This window comes from Dipodomys ordii, unplaced genomic scaffold (assembly GCF_000151885.1).
Source record: "Dipodomys ordii isolate 6190 unplaced genomic scaffold, Dord_2.0 Scaffold1, whole genome shotgun sequence".
Taxonomy (NCBI): domain Eukaryota; kingdom Metazoa; phylum Chordata; class Mammalia; order Rodentia; family Heteromyidae; genus Dipodomys; species Dipodomys ordii.
In genome coordinates, this window is record NW_012267217.1 from 6609885 (window position 1) to 6624513 (window position 14629).

General features: G+C 39.8%; 1 protein-coding gene across 1 annotated transcript in view; it reads right to left on the reverse strand.

The window, feature by feature from the left end:
- The window catches only part of Pibf1 (progesterone immunomodulatory binding factor 1), a 139748-nt gene that overhangs the window by 15391 nt on the left and 109728 nt on the right, over positions 1 to 14629 (reverse strand). Inside the window, exon 17 of the mRNA XM_013011846.1 lies at positions 1618 to 1791. Coding sequence (XP_012867300.1) covers positions 1618 to 1791 — 174 coding nt within the window. The remainder of the gene's footprint in view (positions 1 to 1617; positions 1792 to 14629) is intronic.

Below are 14629 nucleotides of genomic sequence, written 5' to 3' on the forward strand. Positions count from 1 at the left end.
CTTGAGCCACAGCACCACTTCAGGCTTTTTTCTTTCTGCTTATGTGGTGCTGAGGAATTGAAATCAAGGCCTCAGGCATGCAAGGCAAGCGCTCTACCACTGAGCCACCTTCCCAGCCCTAATAATATGTTTGAGGAAGAGCTTCACTATATAGCACAGCCAGTCCTTGAATCCATTTTCCTGTACCTCCTTCCAAAGTGCTGGGATTTCAGAAATGTGTAACAGTGCCCAATTATTTTCTCTTCTTCTTTTTGTTTTTGTCAGTCACAGTGCTTGAACTCACAGCCTGGGCACTGTCCCTGAGCCCTTTTGCTCAAGGCCAGCTTTACCACTGTGAGCTACAGTATCACTTTTGGTTTTCTGGTGGTTAATTGGAGATAAGAGTTTCACAGACTTTATTGCCTGGGCTGGATTTGAACCATGATCCTCAGATCTAAGCCTTGGGTAGTTAGGATTACAGGCGTGAGCTACCAGTGTCCAGCTATTTCCTCTCCTTCTTCTTTCTTCTCCTTCTTTCTTCTACTTCTCCTCCTCCCTCCTGCTCTTCCTTCCTCTTCTTCTTCCTCCTCCTCCTCCTTCTCGTCCCCCTCCACCTTCTCCTCCTCTTCCTCCTTCTTTTTTTAAACCAGTCCTGGGGCTTGAACTCAGGGCCTGGGTGCTGTCATCGAGCCTCTTTGTGCTCAAGGCTAGCATTCTACCACTTCAGCCATAGCTCTGCTTTTTGGTGGTTAACTGGAGATAAGAGCCTCACAGACTTTCTTGCCAGGGTTGGCTTTGAACCACAATCTTCAGAGCTCAGCCTCTTGAGTAGGTAGGATTATAGACATAAGCCACTAGCACCAGGATTTATAAACAATTTTTATTTTGAGACAGAGCCTTGTCAAATTGTCCAGCCTGGCCTCCAACCTGCCATTTTCCTGCCACATCTTCCAAATAGCTTAGATTAGGTGTGAGCTACCACAGTTGGCATCAGTTTATGGTTTTACACTTTCTGAAGAATTCAACAAAATATACTATTTTATAAATAAGCAGGAGTGGGTACTATTTCTCACTCTATTTTATTTTGTCGGCTGTGGATCCTGAACTCTGGGCCTGGGTACTGTCCTTCAGCTCTTCAGCTCAAGGCTAGCACTCTACCACTTGAGCCACAGTACCATTTCTGGCTTTTTCTGTTTATGTGGTGCTGAGGAATTGAACCTAGGGCCTCATGTATGCAAAGCAAGCACTCTACCAGTGAGCCACCTTCCCACTCCTCATTCTGTTTATTTTTATGTAATTAAAACATTACATGCAATACCTTTCTGATTGCCCTATAATTAGTCTTTGCAGACTGGGGAATTAAAAGTGCTAGGTTTAGGATAACTTCTGGGAAAATTCAATATGTGAACTAGAAATATGAAAGTTTTCTGGGAAAATTCAGGATGTGAACTAGAAATATGAAAGTCTACCAACGTACTTGACATACGTAGTACATATATCATTAAATATAGATATTTCAAGGCCCTTGAACAAAACAAAATTAGTTTAAAAATCAATATGAATGAGAAGAACTAAAGTAAAAATATATTTAGTGAAATCAAATACATTAAAATTAAAACAATATTGAATTGTACTTACAAAGAGTGTTGGTTTTGGTATGAATACATTCTCTTCCTGTTCCATAGGCACATTCAGTGTCTTTGGTGTCTGACACTCTGTCATAGGTTTCGACTCTGTTTTAGGATGAAGTAAGTTCCTTTCAGAATGTTTACTGCGCATATTAATGAGAATCTGTTTCATTGCTGCCAACTCCTGTTGATAAATGAAAATAAGAACATATAAAATATGATTTTGGCAAGCATATTAATGACTGATGTTAAAGCACTTATTTTTCTTTAAGCAGAAAAAACACTCCAAGCAATTATAACACATATATGAAAGTAACAAATGCAATCAATTATATACAAAAATCGTAGAATTTTAAATATTACATAATTTTTGGTATGACAACTGAATCCTATATTTTAGAAGCCCCAATTTTATGCATAGTGGATTCACCTGCACATTGGTATTTTTACCCATAAAACACCAATGATGTGTATGATGTCCAGAGATTTCAAGTATAGCCTCAGTTTTTCACTGTACTTTTTATACACAAATATGTATAAAATATTAAATGTATATTTTTGGCGGGGGTTCTGGGAATTTAATCCAGGGATTTGTGTATGGTAGTCAGAACCTCAAGTTTTACACTTAATATTTTTCCTTCTTCTTAAACTATTTGATTTCTTTATGAATACATAGAAAAATGGTAGAGAAAAGAACGCCAAATCATTTTTTCTGGACTATTAATCAGCCATTCACATTATTATTTTTCTGGTCATGGGGCTTGAACTCTGGGCCTGGGCGCAGTCCCTAAGCTCTTCAGCTCAAGGCAAGTGCTCTACCGCTTGAGCCACAGCACCACTTCTGGTTCTGGTGGTTTATTGCAGATAAGAGTCTCATGGACTCTTCTGCCCAGGCTGGCTTTGAACCGTGATCCTCAGATCTCAGCCTTCTGAGTAGCTAGGATTACAGGCGTGAACCAATGGAGCCCAGTAGCCATTCACATTATTTATCTTATGCTTTTACAAATGAGTTGGCTTCAGAACTTTTGGGGAGGGAGTTACTGGAGAGCCTTCTGTGGGCTGGTGGAGCACTTACACTTTGGGCTTTAACACTCAGCTCCTTTAGTTTACCCAAAACTCTATCCAGCCCGTTTTGTTACTTTTTTTTGTCGGTTGTGGGGGCTGAACTCTGGGCCTGGGCACTGTCCCTCAGTTCTTCAGCTCAAGGCTAGCAATCTTCCACTTGAGCCACAGGGCCACTTCCAGCTTTTTTCTGTTTATGTTGTGCTGAGGAATCAAACCCAGGGCCTCAGGCATGCAAGGCAAGCTACTCTACCACTGAGCCAACTTCCTGGCCCTCTTCTGTTACCTTTTGAGTAAAAAATTAATTTTTCAGAACTTAAAAAATTTTTCACCCATTTCTTCTTTTAAGCCTACTTTGTTATCTTCCCCTAGATACAAACTTCTTGCACTTCAGTAGATATTTATGATTAATTACTGAACTTATTTACCCAATCCAAGTACTGGAAGAGATGGCAGACTGAACTGTCCTTTACCTTATTTATGTATAGAAGAGTGGTTGGTTGTGTACTAGGTCATTTGTTCTATTGTTGTATTTCAACTTCAGACCAAGACACAAAACATATGGCACTAGAAGATATTCTGCTCCCTGCTCTTAATCTGTTTATAGACATCAGCTCTGGGTCAGAGCAAGTTTCTACAGGCCTTTCTTTTCTGGCTGTCATTAGTTCTATTTAGAAGCAGCTAGCTTGAGTGGGTATTTTAAAACAGAGCTGCTGAGTTTAATCCACATGGCCTCAACAGATTTTAGGGCCAGGAGAGAAGCTGGAGAAATTGTGCTAGAGTTCTTTCTCTTTTCTAAAGGACTGTTGTGTCTTGGCCAAAACACATGACAATATGTACAACTCCAGATATTATCAAAGGATGTATTAATATATGGACATTTATAAACTGATAAACATACCTGATATTTTGGTAGATTTTAACTTTTGTTCTTTGCTTTTCTTTTTTTTTTTTTTGCTAGTCCTGGAGCTTGAACTCAGGGTCTGAGTACTGTCCCTGAGCTTCTTTCACTAAAGGGTAGCACTCTACCACTTGAGACTCACAGTGCCACTTTGGGCTTTTTCTGTTTATGTGGGAGGAATTGAACCCAGGGCTTCATGAATGCTAGGCAAACACCCTACCACCAAGCCATATTCTCAGGCCCCTAAACTTCTTTAATTATGTAATTTATTTCTATACTTTAAATTCTGTTCCAATAGCCTGTGGATTCATACACTCATTGCACTGTTTTAGTGTTTAATGATATGTGTTTCTCTAGATAGATTCTTGGATATAGAGATAAGATTATGCTGAATTTTTCAAAAAAAGGAAGAACTGACTTTTTTTGGGGTCAGTTGTGGGGTTTGAACTCTGGGCCTGGGTTTTGTCCCTGAGCTCTTCAGCTCAAGGCAAGTGTCTACCACTTGAGCCATAGTACCACTTCCGGTTTTCTGGTAGTTAATTGGAGATGAGTGTCAAAGATTTTCCTGCCCGGGCTGGCTTTGAATTGTGATCCTCAGATCTCAGCCTCCAAGTAGCTAGGATTACGGGTGTGAGCCACTGGGCCTGGCTAAGATTTATGATGCTGAGTCTTTCTAGGCATGAAAATATATTTTAGTATACTTTTTATTTATAGTTATAACATTAACTATCCTCCTCTAAGTGATGTAACTATCGCAATAAATATCCACATTATTCAGAAATCTTAATTTATAAATTGACAAAACAAATAGACAAAACAAACATAAATTGACAAAGCAAAGTTGAGCCACAGCACCACTTCTGGCTTTTTCTGTGTATGTGGTACTGAGGAATCAATCCAGGGCTTCATGCATGCTAGGCAAGCACTCTACCACTAAGCCACATTCCCAGTCCTGTTTTCCCCTTTTAAAACTTTCTTTTTCTGATTAGCCTCTAGGCTTAGTTTAATGATTTATAAATACTGTTTACTGCAGAGCAGAGTGTGATTAGGTGCAGAAAAGGAACCTATGATGTTCAATGAAGAATGCTTCAAATATCAGTTTTATTTTATTTATTTATTTTTTTTACTTATTCCATACCAATTGCTCAAAACCATGTCATTAGGTTCCTCCTTGTACTTTGATTTTCTGCCTTTTTCCTTTCTCACTGATGCAAACAGTCTATGACTCTTAAAAAATAGATTATTTAGCTTTTTTTCATACATGCTGTTTTTCCTTCCTTCTTTCCTTCTCCCTCCTTTTCCCCTCTCTTTTCCAGTCCCTTCTTCTCCCTTTTCCTTTTTCCCTTGAGACAGGTCTTGCTTCTCAAACTTGCTATAAAATGGCCCAGGCTAGCCTGGGATTAATGATCCTCCCACCGTAGCCTCTCAAGTCCTGGAGTTGAAGGCATGACAACTGTGCCTGACTGCTGGGATCTAGTTTCTGCTGTCTGCTCTTAAGAATGAGGTTTGGTCATTATTCTAAGATTTCATTTTTATTTGTATCTTTGTAAGTTGGTAATTTCTGGTAATCCTTTTTTCTTTTCTTTTTTTTTGTCGGTCATGGGGCTTGAACTCTGGGCCTGGGTGCTGTCCCTCAGCTCGTCAGCTCAAGGTGAGCACTCTACCAGTCGAGCTACAGCGCCACTTCGGGTTTTCTAGTGGCTTATTGGAGATAGGGGTCTCACAGTCTTCCCTGCCCAGGCTGTCTTTGAACCGCGATCCTCAGATCTCAGCCTCCTGAGTAGCTAGGAATCCAGGCGAGAGCCACCGGCGCCCGGCCTTTTTTCTTTTCATTATTTGACAACATACATTTTATTCTCAGAAAGTATTATGGAAAAAATATTGTCCGTTAACAGTCTTACTTTTCTGTCTTCTAAAATCAATTTTCTCAGAACTATCATGCATCTGAATCTTATTTTTTTGTAAATATTTTCCTTAAGTCTGGAACTTTCTATAAAATTTAGATTTTCTCCATTTATTTCTATCTTGTTTTCTAAGCTTTCAGAGGGTTCTTTAAGGGGCTGGGAAATGTGGCTTTGTGGTAGAGTGCTTGCCTAGCTCTGGGTTCAATTCCTCAGTACCACATAAACGGAAAAAATCTGGAAGTGGCTCTGTGGCTCAAAGTAGTAAAGTGCTAGCCTTGAGAAAAAGCTCAAGGACAATGCCCAGGCCTTGAGTTCAAGCCCCAGGACTGGGAAACCAACAACCAACCAACCAACCAAGAAATAAAATCAAAGGGTTACTTGACTTTCCCTACATCTTACTATATAACTTCCCGCCTTCAATTTTAGCAGCCTTTGAAAACAGAGCAAATAAGTTTGTTCACTTATTATTTTAATGGAAATACACTTCTTCTTCTTCTTTTAAATATATTTTTTATTGTAAAGATACTATACAGAGGGGCTACAGTTACCTGAGTAAGATAATGAGTACATTTCCCATCAAGCATTGTTAACCCCTCCTTTGTTTATCCCCTACCATCCCTTCCTTCCCCACCTCCCCAACTCCTCCCCCCCCCACAAAGTTGTAAAGTTCTTTTTCAACATTGTTACAATGGGTCAACCTGTACCCTTATTTTAGCATTTTGTTATTTCCTTTCCCCCTCCTCTTCTTATCAAATCTTTGTAAATAAATTATACTATTTTAAAAGTTTTTCTTGTCCAGATTTTTCCTCACTCTGGGGAATGGGGTTAATTGTTCTATGATTTTTTTTCTCTCTCTTTGTGCTTCCCCCCCCTTTCTTTTTTGTCAGTCATGGGACCTGAACTCTGGGTCTGGGCGCTGTCCCTCAGCCCTTCACTTCAAGGCTAGTGCTCTACCATTTGAGCCACAGAGCCACTTCTGGCTTTTTCTGCTTATGTGGTGCTGAGGAATCGAACCCAGGGCCTCATGCATGCAAGGCAAGCGCTCTACCACTGAGCCACTTTCCCAGCCCCTCTTTTTTTTTTTCTTCAAGATGTTTTGGTTGTATGCTTTCATTCTGCCCAATTCTAGCTTATTCCTGATGTGTCATTCATTAATTTAGAAAACCGTTTCCATGAATATTTAAAGATTCTCATATTTCTCCATTTGTTCAGTGTAAAGGTAAACATTATGAAAGTGTCCTGTAGCAATCTCCTTTCTTTTCACCACTGATTTGAGATAGGATACTAATCTGTAAGATAGTCTGATATAATAAAATGATTAACTAATGGTATAGATATAATTCTAGTATATCAAATTCAGGAGAAAATTCTAAGTACAAGAATGAAGGAGCATCAACTGCATACAACTGAATATGCATACAACTAAAACTCAGGCCAAAACTAAAACAACAAAAATGATGTTGCAGTTCAATCAGTTTGAAACAGTTAAGAGAAAGGATGTTCTTATGAATTTTTCAGATTACAGTGTTGATGATGATGATTGTTACTGCATAAATGCTTTCTCAGAGAGCAAAACTGTTCTTTTAAATCCCAAAGCACATATCTTGGCTATTTAATATTAACTATTTACATAGAGTTCTCGCATACTGAAACAGCTCAACTGCAGAGCAGCTGCTAAACAGTGTTGCATAGTTGATGCCAATAAATTGCTCAAAGTGGTAAACTGTGAAGATGTTGGCAAGGGGACACATAGATAGCATTTCTTGATGAAAATAGCTCTGTCAAATATAATGCAAAGTATGTGCTCCAAGGCTGGGTAAATGGAAATGTTTTTATACAGGAGTACCAGTGTATAATGATTAACAAGTCAGAAAACTTGAACATCATTCGCTTAAGACACCACAAGACAAAAAGCAACCTGTTTTAAGCAAGTACAAACATACTTTGGATAAATTTCATTTAAAAGGGTATTTGAAAAGGAAGTGAGGTGTGGCTCAAGTGATAGAGTGTGAGCCTTGAGTGAGTCCAAGCCCCAGAACCCACATGCATACATATTTTTCTTTCCTTCTTTTTTTGTGTGTGCTGGTATTGGGGCTTAAACTCAGAGCCTAGGCACTTGTCCATTACCTTTTTTGTTAGTGTACTTGAGCCACAGCTTCACTTCTGGCTTTTTGGTGGTTAATTGTAGATAAGAGTATCATGGATTTTCTTGCCCAGGCTGGTTTGGAACTGCAAATTTCAGATTCCAGCCTCCTGACTATCTAGGATTTACAGGCCTGAGCCACCAGTGCATAGCACATTCATGGTATTTTTAAAATAAGTGTCTGTTTTGGAAAACTTCAAAGATATAGAAAAGTTGAGAGATAGATACTGAACTACCAGTTTCTGCTACCCAACTTCAACAATTATCATCATTTTGTCAGTATTATTGGTGTTCTACCATTTGACCCACACCTCTACTTCCTGCTTTTTGCTGGTTAACTGGAGATAAGAGTATCTCTGATTTGTCTGCCTGGGCTAGCTTTGAACTACAACTCTCAGATTTCAGTGTCACAAGTAGCTAGGATTACAGGCATGAGCCACCAGCACACAGCTTAAAAAGTCTTTAATGAGCTGGGTACTGTTGACTCATGCTTATAATCCTACCTACTCAGGAGGCTGAGATATGAGGACAGCAGTTCAGATCCAGCCTGGGCAGGAAAGTCTGTGAGACTTTTATCTCTAATTAACCACCAGAAAACCACAAGTGGCACTGTGGCTCAAAGTGGAAGAGCATTAACTTTGAGCAAAAGAGTTCAGGGACAATGCCCAGGCCACGAGTTCAAGTTCCAGGACCTATAAAAACAACAACAGCAGCAAACTTTACAGAGATATGATTCACATTCTACACAGTTTACCCATTTAGTGTCCAATGTAGTTTTTAGTATAGGCACAGCCTATAGGCACAATGGTTCAACCTAGGATTTTTTCAATTTAACAATGGTGTGGAAGTGATATGAACCCTGTGGACAGTGTACTTTAATTCTGAATTTTGGACTTTTCCTGCACTAGCAGCATGTGGCACAATATCCTTCGGCCCTGGGCAGCAGCAATGAGCAGCAGCTCTCAGTGGGCTGGGCAGCTCCCTTAAATATATATCTCAGCCCCAATGTGCTCTAGTCATATTCATTAGTGGTGAGCAGCCACACAACCCTTTGTTCTTCCCTTTCAATACGATATTAAGTAAATTACATGAGATACTCCAGAGTAATGTAAATAGGCTTTTTTTTTCTTGGTCAGTTGTGGGGTTTGAACTCGGCCTGGGTGCTGTCCCTGAGCTCTTCAGCTCAAGGCAAGTGCTCTACCACTTGAACCACAGAACCATTTCCAGTTTTCTGGTGGTTAATTGGAGGTAAGAGTCCCACAGACTTTCCTGTCTGAGCTGGCTTTGAACCATGATCCTCAAATCTCAGTAGCTCCTAAGTAGCTAGGATTACAGGTATGAGCCACGGGCGCCCAGCGTAAATGGGGTTTTTGTTAGAGAATTTGCTAAAGGTAGTATATAAATTTTCTGAGCACATTTAAGATGGGCTAGGTTTAGTTTTGTTTGGTAGGCTAAGTGTATTAAATTAGTTTTCCATGTATAATATTTTCAACTTACAGTGGGTTTGCTGGGATGTAACTTCATTGTAAGTTAAAGAACACCTGTATTCATAGGTAATAGCATAGTATATTTCAAAACATTTTCATCACAAAGAAACCCTGATTGCTTTATCTGTTACTTCCCTACCCTGCCAAGTTCCTAATCTTCTAGCCCTAAACAAACATTAACCTACTTTATGTCTTTGCAGCTTTTCTTGTTCCAGATGATTCACATGGATGTAATCATGTAGAGGTCTTTGTGATTGGCTTCTTTCATTTAGAATAAAGTTTTCAAGGTTCATCTGTATTGCAACTTGAATTTGTATTTCACTTCTTTTATGGCAGAATAATATTCCACGGTGTGGATATACATTTTATTTGTTCATCAGTTGGAAGTTTGTGTTGCTTTCCTCTTTTGCTTGTAGAAATATGCTGCTATAAACATCTATATACAGGTTTTTTGTGAACATACTTTAAATGTTCTTGTGCAGATACCTCAAAGTAGAACTTCTGAGACATACGTAATTTTTTTTTGAAGTTGGTTGTAGGTCTTGATCTCTGGGTCTGGCTGCTGTCTCTGAGCTCTTCTGCTCTACCACTTGAGCCACAGCGCCACTTCCAGTTTTCTGTTTTTTTTTTTTGTCGGTCATGTGGCTTGAACTCTGGGCTTGGGCACTGTCCCCCAGCATTTCAGCTCAAGTCTAGCACTCTATCACTTGAGCCACAGCACCACTTCTGGCTTTTTTTTTTCTGCTTAAATGGTGCTGAGGAATGGAACCCAGGGCCTCATGCAAGCAAGGCAAGCGCTCTACCATTGAGCCACCTTCCCAGCCCTTAGGGTTTTCTTGTGATTTATTGGAGATAAGAATCTCACGGTCTTTCTTGCCCATGCTGGCTTTGAACTTCGATCCTCAGATCTCAGCTTCCTGAGTAGCTAGGATTACAGGTGTGAGCCACAAGCACCCAGCTATGGTGTTTTTTTTTTGGAGATAAAGAGTCTCACAGACTTTCCTGCCCTGGCTGGCTTCAAACCATGATCCTCAAATCTCAGCCTCCTGAGTAGCTAGGATTACAGGCATGTACCACTGGCGCCCAGCTAATTCTGTGTGTGTGTATATGTGTGTGTGTGTGTGTGTGTGTGAGTTGTGGGGCTGGAACTTCAGGCCTGGGCACTGTCCCTGAGCTCTTCACTCAAGGTGAGCACCCTACCACTTCAGCTAGAGTGCCACTTCAAGTTTTCTGGTGGTTAAGTGGAGATAAGAGTCTTACGGACTTTGCTGCCTGGCTTTGAATTGCGATCCTCAGATCTCAGCCTCCCGAGTAGCTAGATTTACAGGCATGAGCCACTGGCACCTGGCTTATGTAATTAATTCTGTTTAATCATGCTAGTGTCAAGACTGCTTTGTTGTTGTTATTTCTGATAGTGTCTTGCTGTCTTGTGTAGTAGATGCTGGCTTTAAAGTCACCATTTGTCCTACCTCAGCCTCCCAAATGCTGGGGTTACAGGTATGTACTAACATGCTCAGCTGCTGTTTTATCTTTTTCTTACATATAAAGAAAGTTTTTATGATGAGATATTATATTGCTTCAGATAAGACACAGTTTTACTTACAAGATACAATGAAGATACTTGTAAACTTCAAGGGAGGTGATGAGAAGTTTAAAGAAGGTAGAATACTTATGGAAACCAAACAATTCTGACTTAGCTCTATGAGGCTCTGTACAAAATACATATACAGAATACAATCTAAAAGAAATTCAAGTGGTTTTTTTTTTTGTCAGTTGTGGGGTTTGAACTCAGGGACTGGGTGCTGTCCCTGACCCTCTTTGTGCTCAAGGCTAGTTCTCTACCAATTGAGCCATAGCTGTATTTCCAGTTTTTTGAGTGGTTAATTAGAGATGAGAGTCTTATGGGGACTTTCTGCTTGGGCTGGCTTCAAACCATGATTTTCAGATCTTAGCCTCCTGAGTAGCTAGGATTATAGGCGTGAACCACTGGTACCTAGTCTTTTATGCAACTGAAAACCAGGAGAGTTAATATTAACAGAATGGGCTGTTGAGACTAATCTGCTGCTTCTGTGAAATAAGATAATTTGGGACTCTTGTGAAGAAAAGGGAAATATAGGCTGAGAAGATGGCTCAGTGGTAGAGTGCTTGCCTTGCATACATGAGGCCCTGGGTTTGATTCCTCATCACTACATAAGCAGAAAAAGCTGGAAGTGGCGCTGTGGTTCAAGTGGTAGAACGCTAGCCTTGAGGTGAAGAGCTGAGGGACAGTGCCCAGGCCCAGTGTTCAGGCCCCACGACCGACAAAAAAAACAAAACAAAAAAACAAAACAAAAAACCAAGCAGAAAAGGGAAATATAAGGGAAATATAAGAATGCTAAGAGAGATATCAGTAAGAAAAATAATTAACATTCTTGTTATTTCCTAATTAGTAAAAGATACTAATTTTTTTTAAAAAAGCTAAATCCTCTCTTGAATATTAGAATTCATCAAGTTCAAGGTATTTACTCATACTTTAATTCACAAACCTATATACGGAGGGGGGAAAAACACCTAAAATGTTATAAGGCTCTGGAGATATAGATCAGTGGTAGAGCAATTAATTACTTAATGTACTGGGTTCAATTCTTGCTGAAAATAAAACCTCGTGGGGAAAATAAGACATGCTACATATTCACATTTTAATTTTCACTAATAAAACTGTCTGCCTTGCCTTTCTGTTCCTCCTTTCCTTCCCCCCCTCTTTTCCTTTCCTCCATTCCTTCCTTCTTTTTCTTGTTTTCCTTTTCTTTTTCTTGTTGAGATGAGAGCTATTTAGCCTCAACTTGGAATTTGCAATCATTCTGCCTTAGCCTTGCAAATGATGGCATTACAGACATGTGTTAACATGTTTATCTGGAACTGTGTGTTTTGAAACACTCATGTAAGTGAAAGAGAAATTATTTCTGTTGTAGTTTTCTTGGTTCTGGGGATTGAACCATGGTGTCCTGTATGCCAAGCACATGCTCTTCCACTACGCTGAGAAAAAATACAACTTAAAGATGTTAATGACAAATGTGTGAACCTAAAAAACAGTTATCCAGGTAAGGAAAAGTTAACTATTAACTTTACCCACTGAGTGATTTTCTTTTTTTTGAGGGTCACTTGTGGGGCTTGAACTCAAGGCCTGGGCATTGTCCCTAAGCTCTTTTGCTCTACCACTTTGAGCACCCACTTGGGTTTTCCAGTGGTTAATTGGAGATTAGAGTCTCAAGGCCTTTCCTGCCCAGGGTTGGATTTGAACTGCAGTCCTCAGATCTCAGCCTCCTAAGTAGCTAGGATTATAGGTCTGAGGCACCAGCACCTGGCTTTTTGAGTGATTGCTTTTTTTGACTGTAAAATTAACTACATAGGTGTATAAGAAAAACAGGTATTCTTTATTTTATTTTTTTATTTTTTAGGGTCTGGTCATGGGGCCTGAACTCTGGGCCTGGGTGCTGTCCCTCAGCTCTTCGGCTCAAGGCTAGCGCTCTACCACTTGAGCCACAGTGCCACTTCCGGCTTTTTTCTTTTTGCTTATGTGGTGCTGAGGAATCGAACCCAGGGCTTTGAGCATGCAAGGCAAGTGCTCTACCACTGAGCCACCTTCCCAGCCCAAAAACAGGTATTCTTAAGAAACTTTCTAGAGTTAAGTATGAACCAAAAAAGAGTGACATACATATAGAAATATGCAATTTGTTGGAACCTTTCATGAAGTGGATTGCCTAAGGGGCACTTGGGATGCTGAAATATCCCTGAGATCTTCCGAGAAATCACAAAGAACATATGAGTTAGAATCCGGGAACATAAACATTCCATAAAAGAATGATAATTATACTGTGACTTCACTTTAAGAAACCTGGCTAACTACAGGGTTTGTTTTCTTTTTCTTAAGTGACATACACTGCTAATAGGACTTAGTTCAGCAGTGAAGCAAGTGTGAGGCCTTGTACATTTTAGGTACTTAGTAAAAGGAGTGTTTGATTAATTCTAGTTAAACACTAACTGAAATGACCATGGGCTCTGAGAGATGTTATTGGCAAAAACACTGAATGAAATGAGAGCAGATATGCCTGGAACAAATGTCTTATTTTATGCAAATCTATGTTATTCCTTAGAGACCTGATAACCAGAGGTTATTGTGGCTACAATTATCATGTCTTGGGTTTTAGGAGTAGCTCTAGACACATCTTCCAGATGTGACTTCTTATTGGCTACATGTAGATAGACCTTTGAATAGAGTCCTGGGAATAAGCTTCCATCCTTTGTCCAGTTAAAATCAAATTACTTGTAAGAGCCTATAATCCTAGCTACTCTGGCTGAGATCTGAGGATCCCAGTTCAAAGCCAGTCCAGCCAGGAAAGGCTGTGACTCTTATCTCCAAATTACCACCAGAAAATCAGAAATGGTGCTGTGACTCAAGTGGTAGAGCGTTCACTGACAGAAAAAAAAAGTGATTTTGTTTTTTTTTTGCCCTCCTGGGGCTTGAACTCAGGGCCTGAAGACTGTCCTTGAGCTTGTTTGGCTCAAGACTAGCACTCTACCACTTGAGCCACTTCCAGCTCTTTTTGCTTATGTGGTACTGAGTAATTGAACTCAGGGCTTCATGCATGAGAGGCAAGAACTCCACCACTAAGCCACATTCTCAGCCCTAAGATGTAGCCCAGGCTGGTCTTAACTCATGATCTTCCTACCTCACCTTCCTTGTTGATTAATGGCATGTGCCACCATGGCCGGCTAGAGTGAAATATTTTTTGACAGGCGGAAGTGAGATGTATTAAAGCTGGTTTCTGAAGCTTTCTATTTGATAGCTTATAATACAATTATTACTGGTGACAGGAAAGAATCATAATTAGTTTAACAAACAGTAAAATAACTATTATGTAGCTAAGATATAAAGAGGAATTTGGCATTGTACTGGGCAAAACATACAAAATTGGGATGTATAGTACTATAAACATTAACAGAACTATAATAGGTAGAACTATAATAGGTAGAAAAAGATGCTTTGTCAAGCATGGTGACATATATCTATAATCCTAGCACTTAGATGTTGAGGATTCTTACAGACCGGTAGATTCTAAGTTTATGGCCATCCTTGGTTACATAGGGAGACTTTGTCTCAACACAGTAAAAGAGCTAGATGTGGGACATACCTGTAATTCCAGGTATTTAGGAAGTAGTGACAGGAGGATCACAAGTTAAAGGCCAGCCCCAGGAAAAGTTAGCAAATACAAGCTAGGTGAGTTACCCTTCCAGATAGATGGTATCTTTATTTATAGATGAGGAAATTTTATTATGGAAGGAAGAAGTAATTACCTTAATAATCCACAGCTAGCAGAGCTGGGATATAAAACCAAGTCTTTTTAATTTTTTTTTTTTGGGTCATGGGGCTGGAACTCTGGTCCTGGGTGCTGTCCATCAGCTCTTCAGCTCAAGGTTAGTGCTCTACCACTTGAGCCACAGCACCACTTCTGGCTTTTTCTGCTTATGTGGTGCTGAGGAATTGA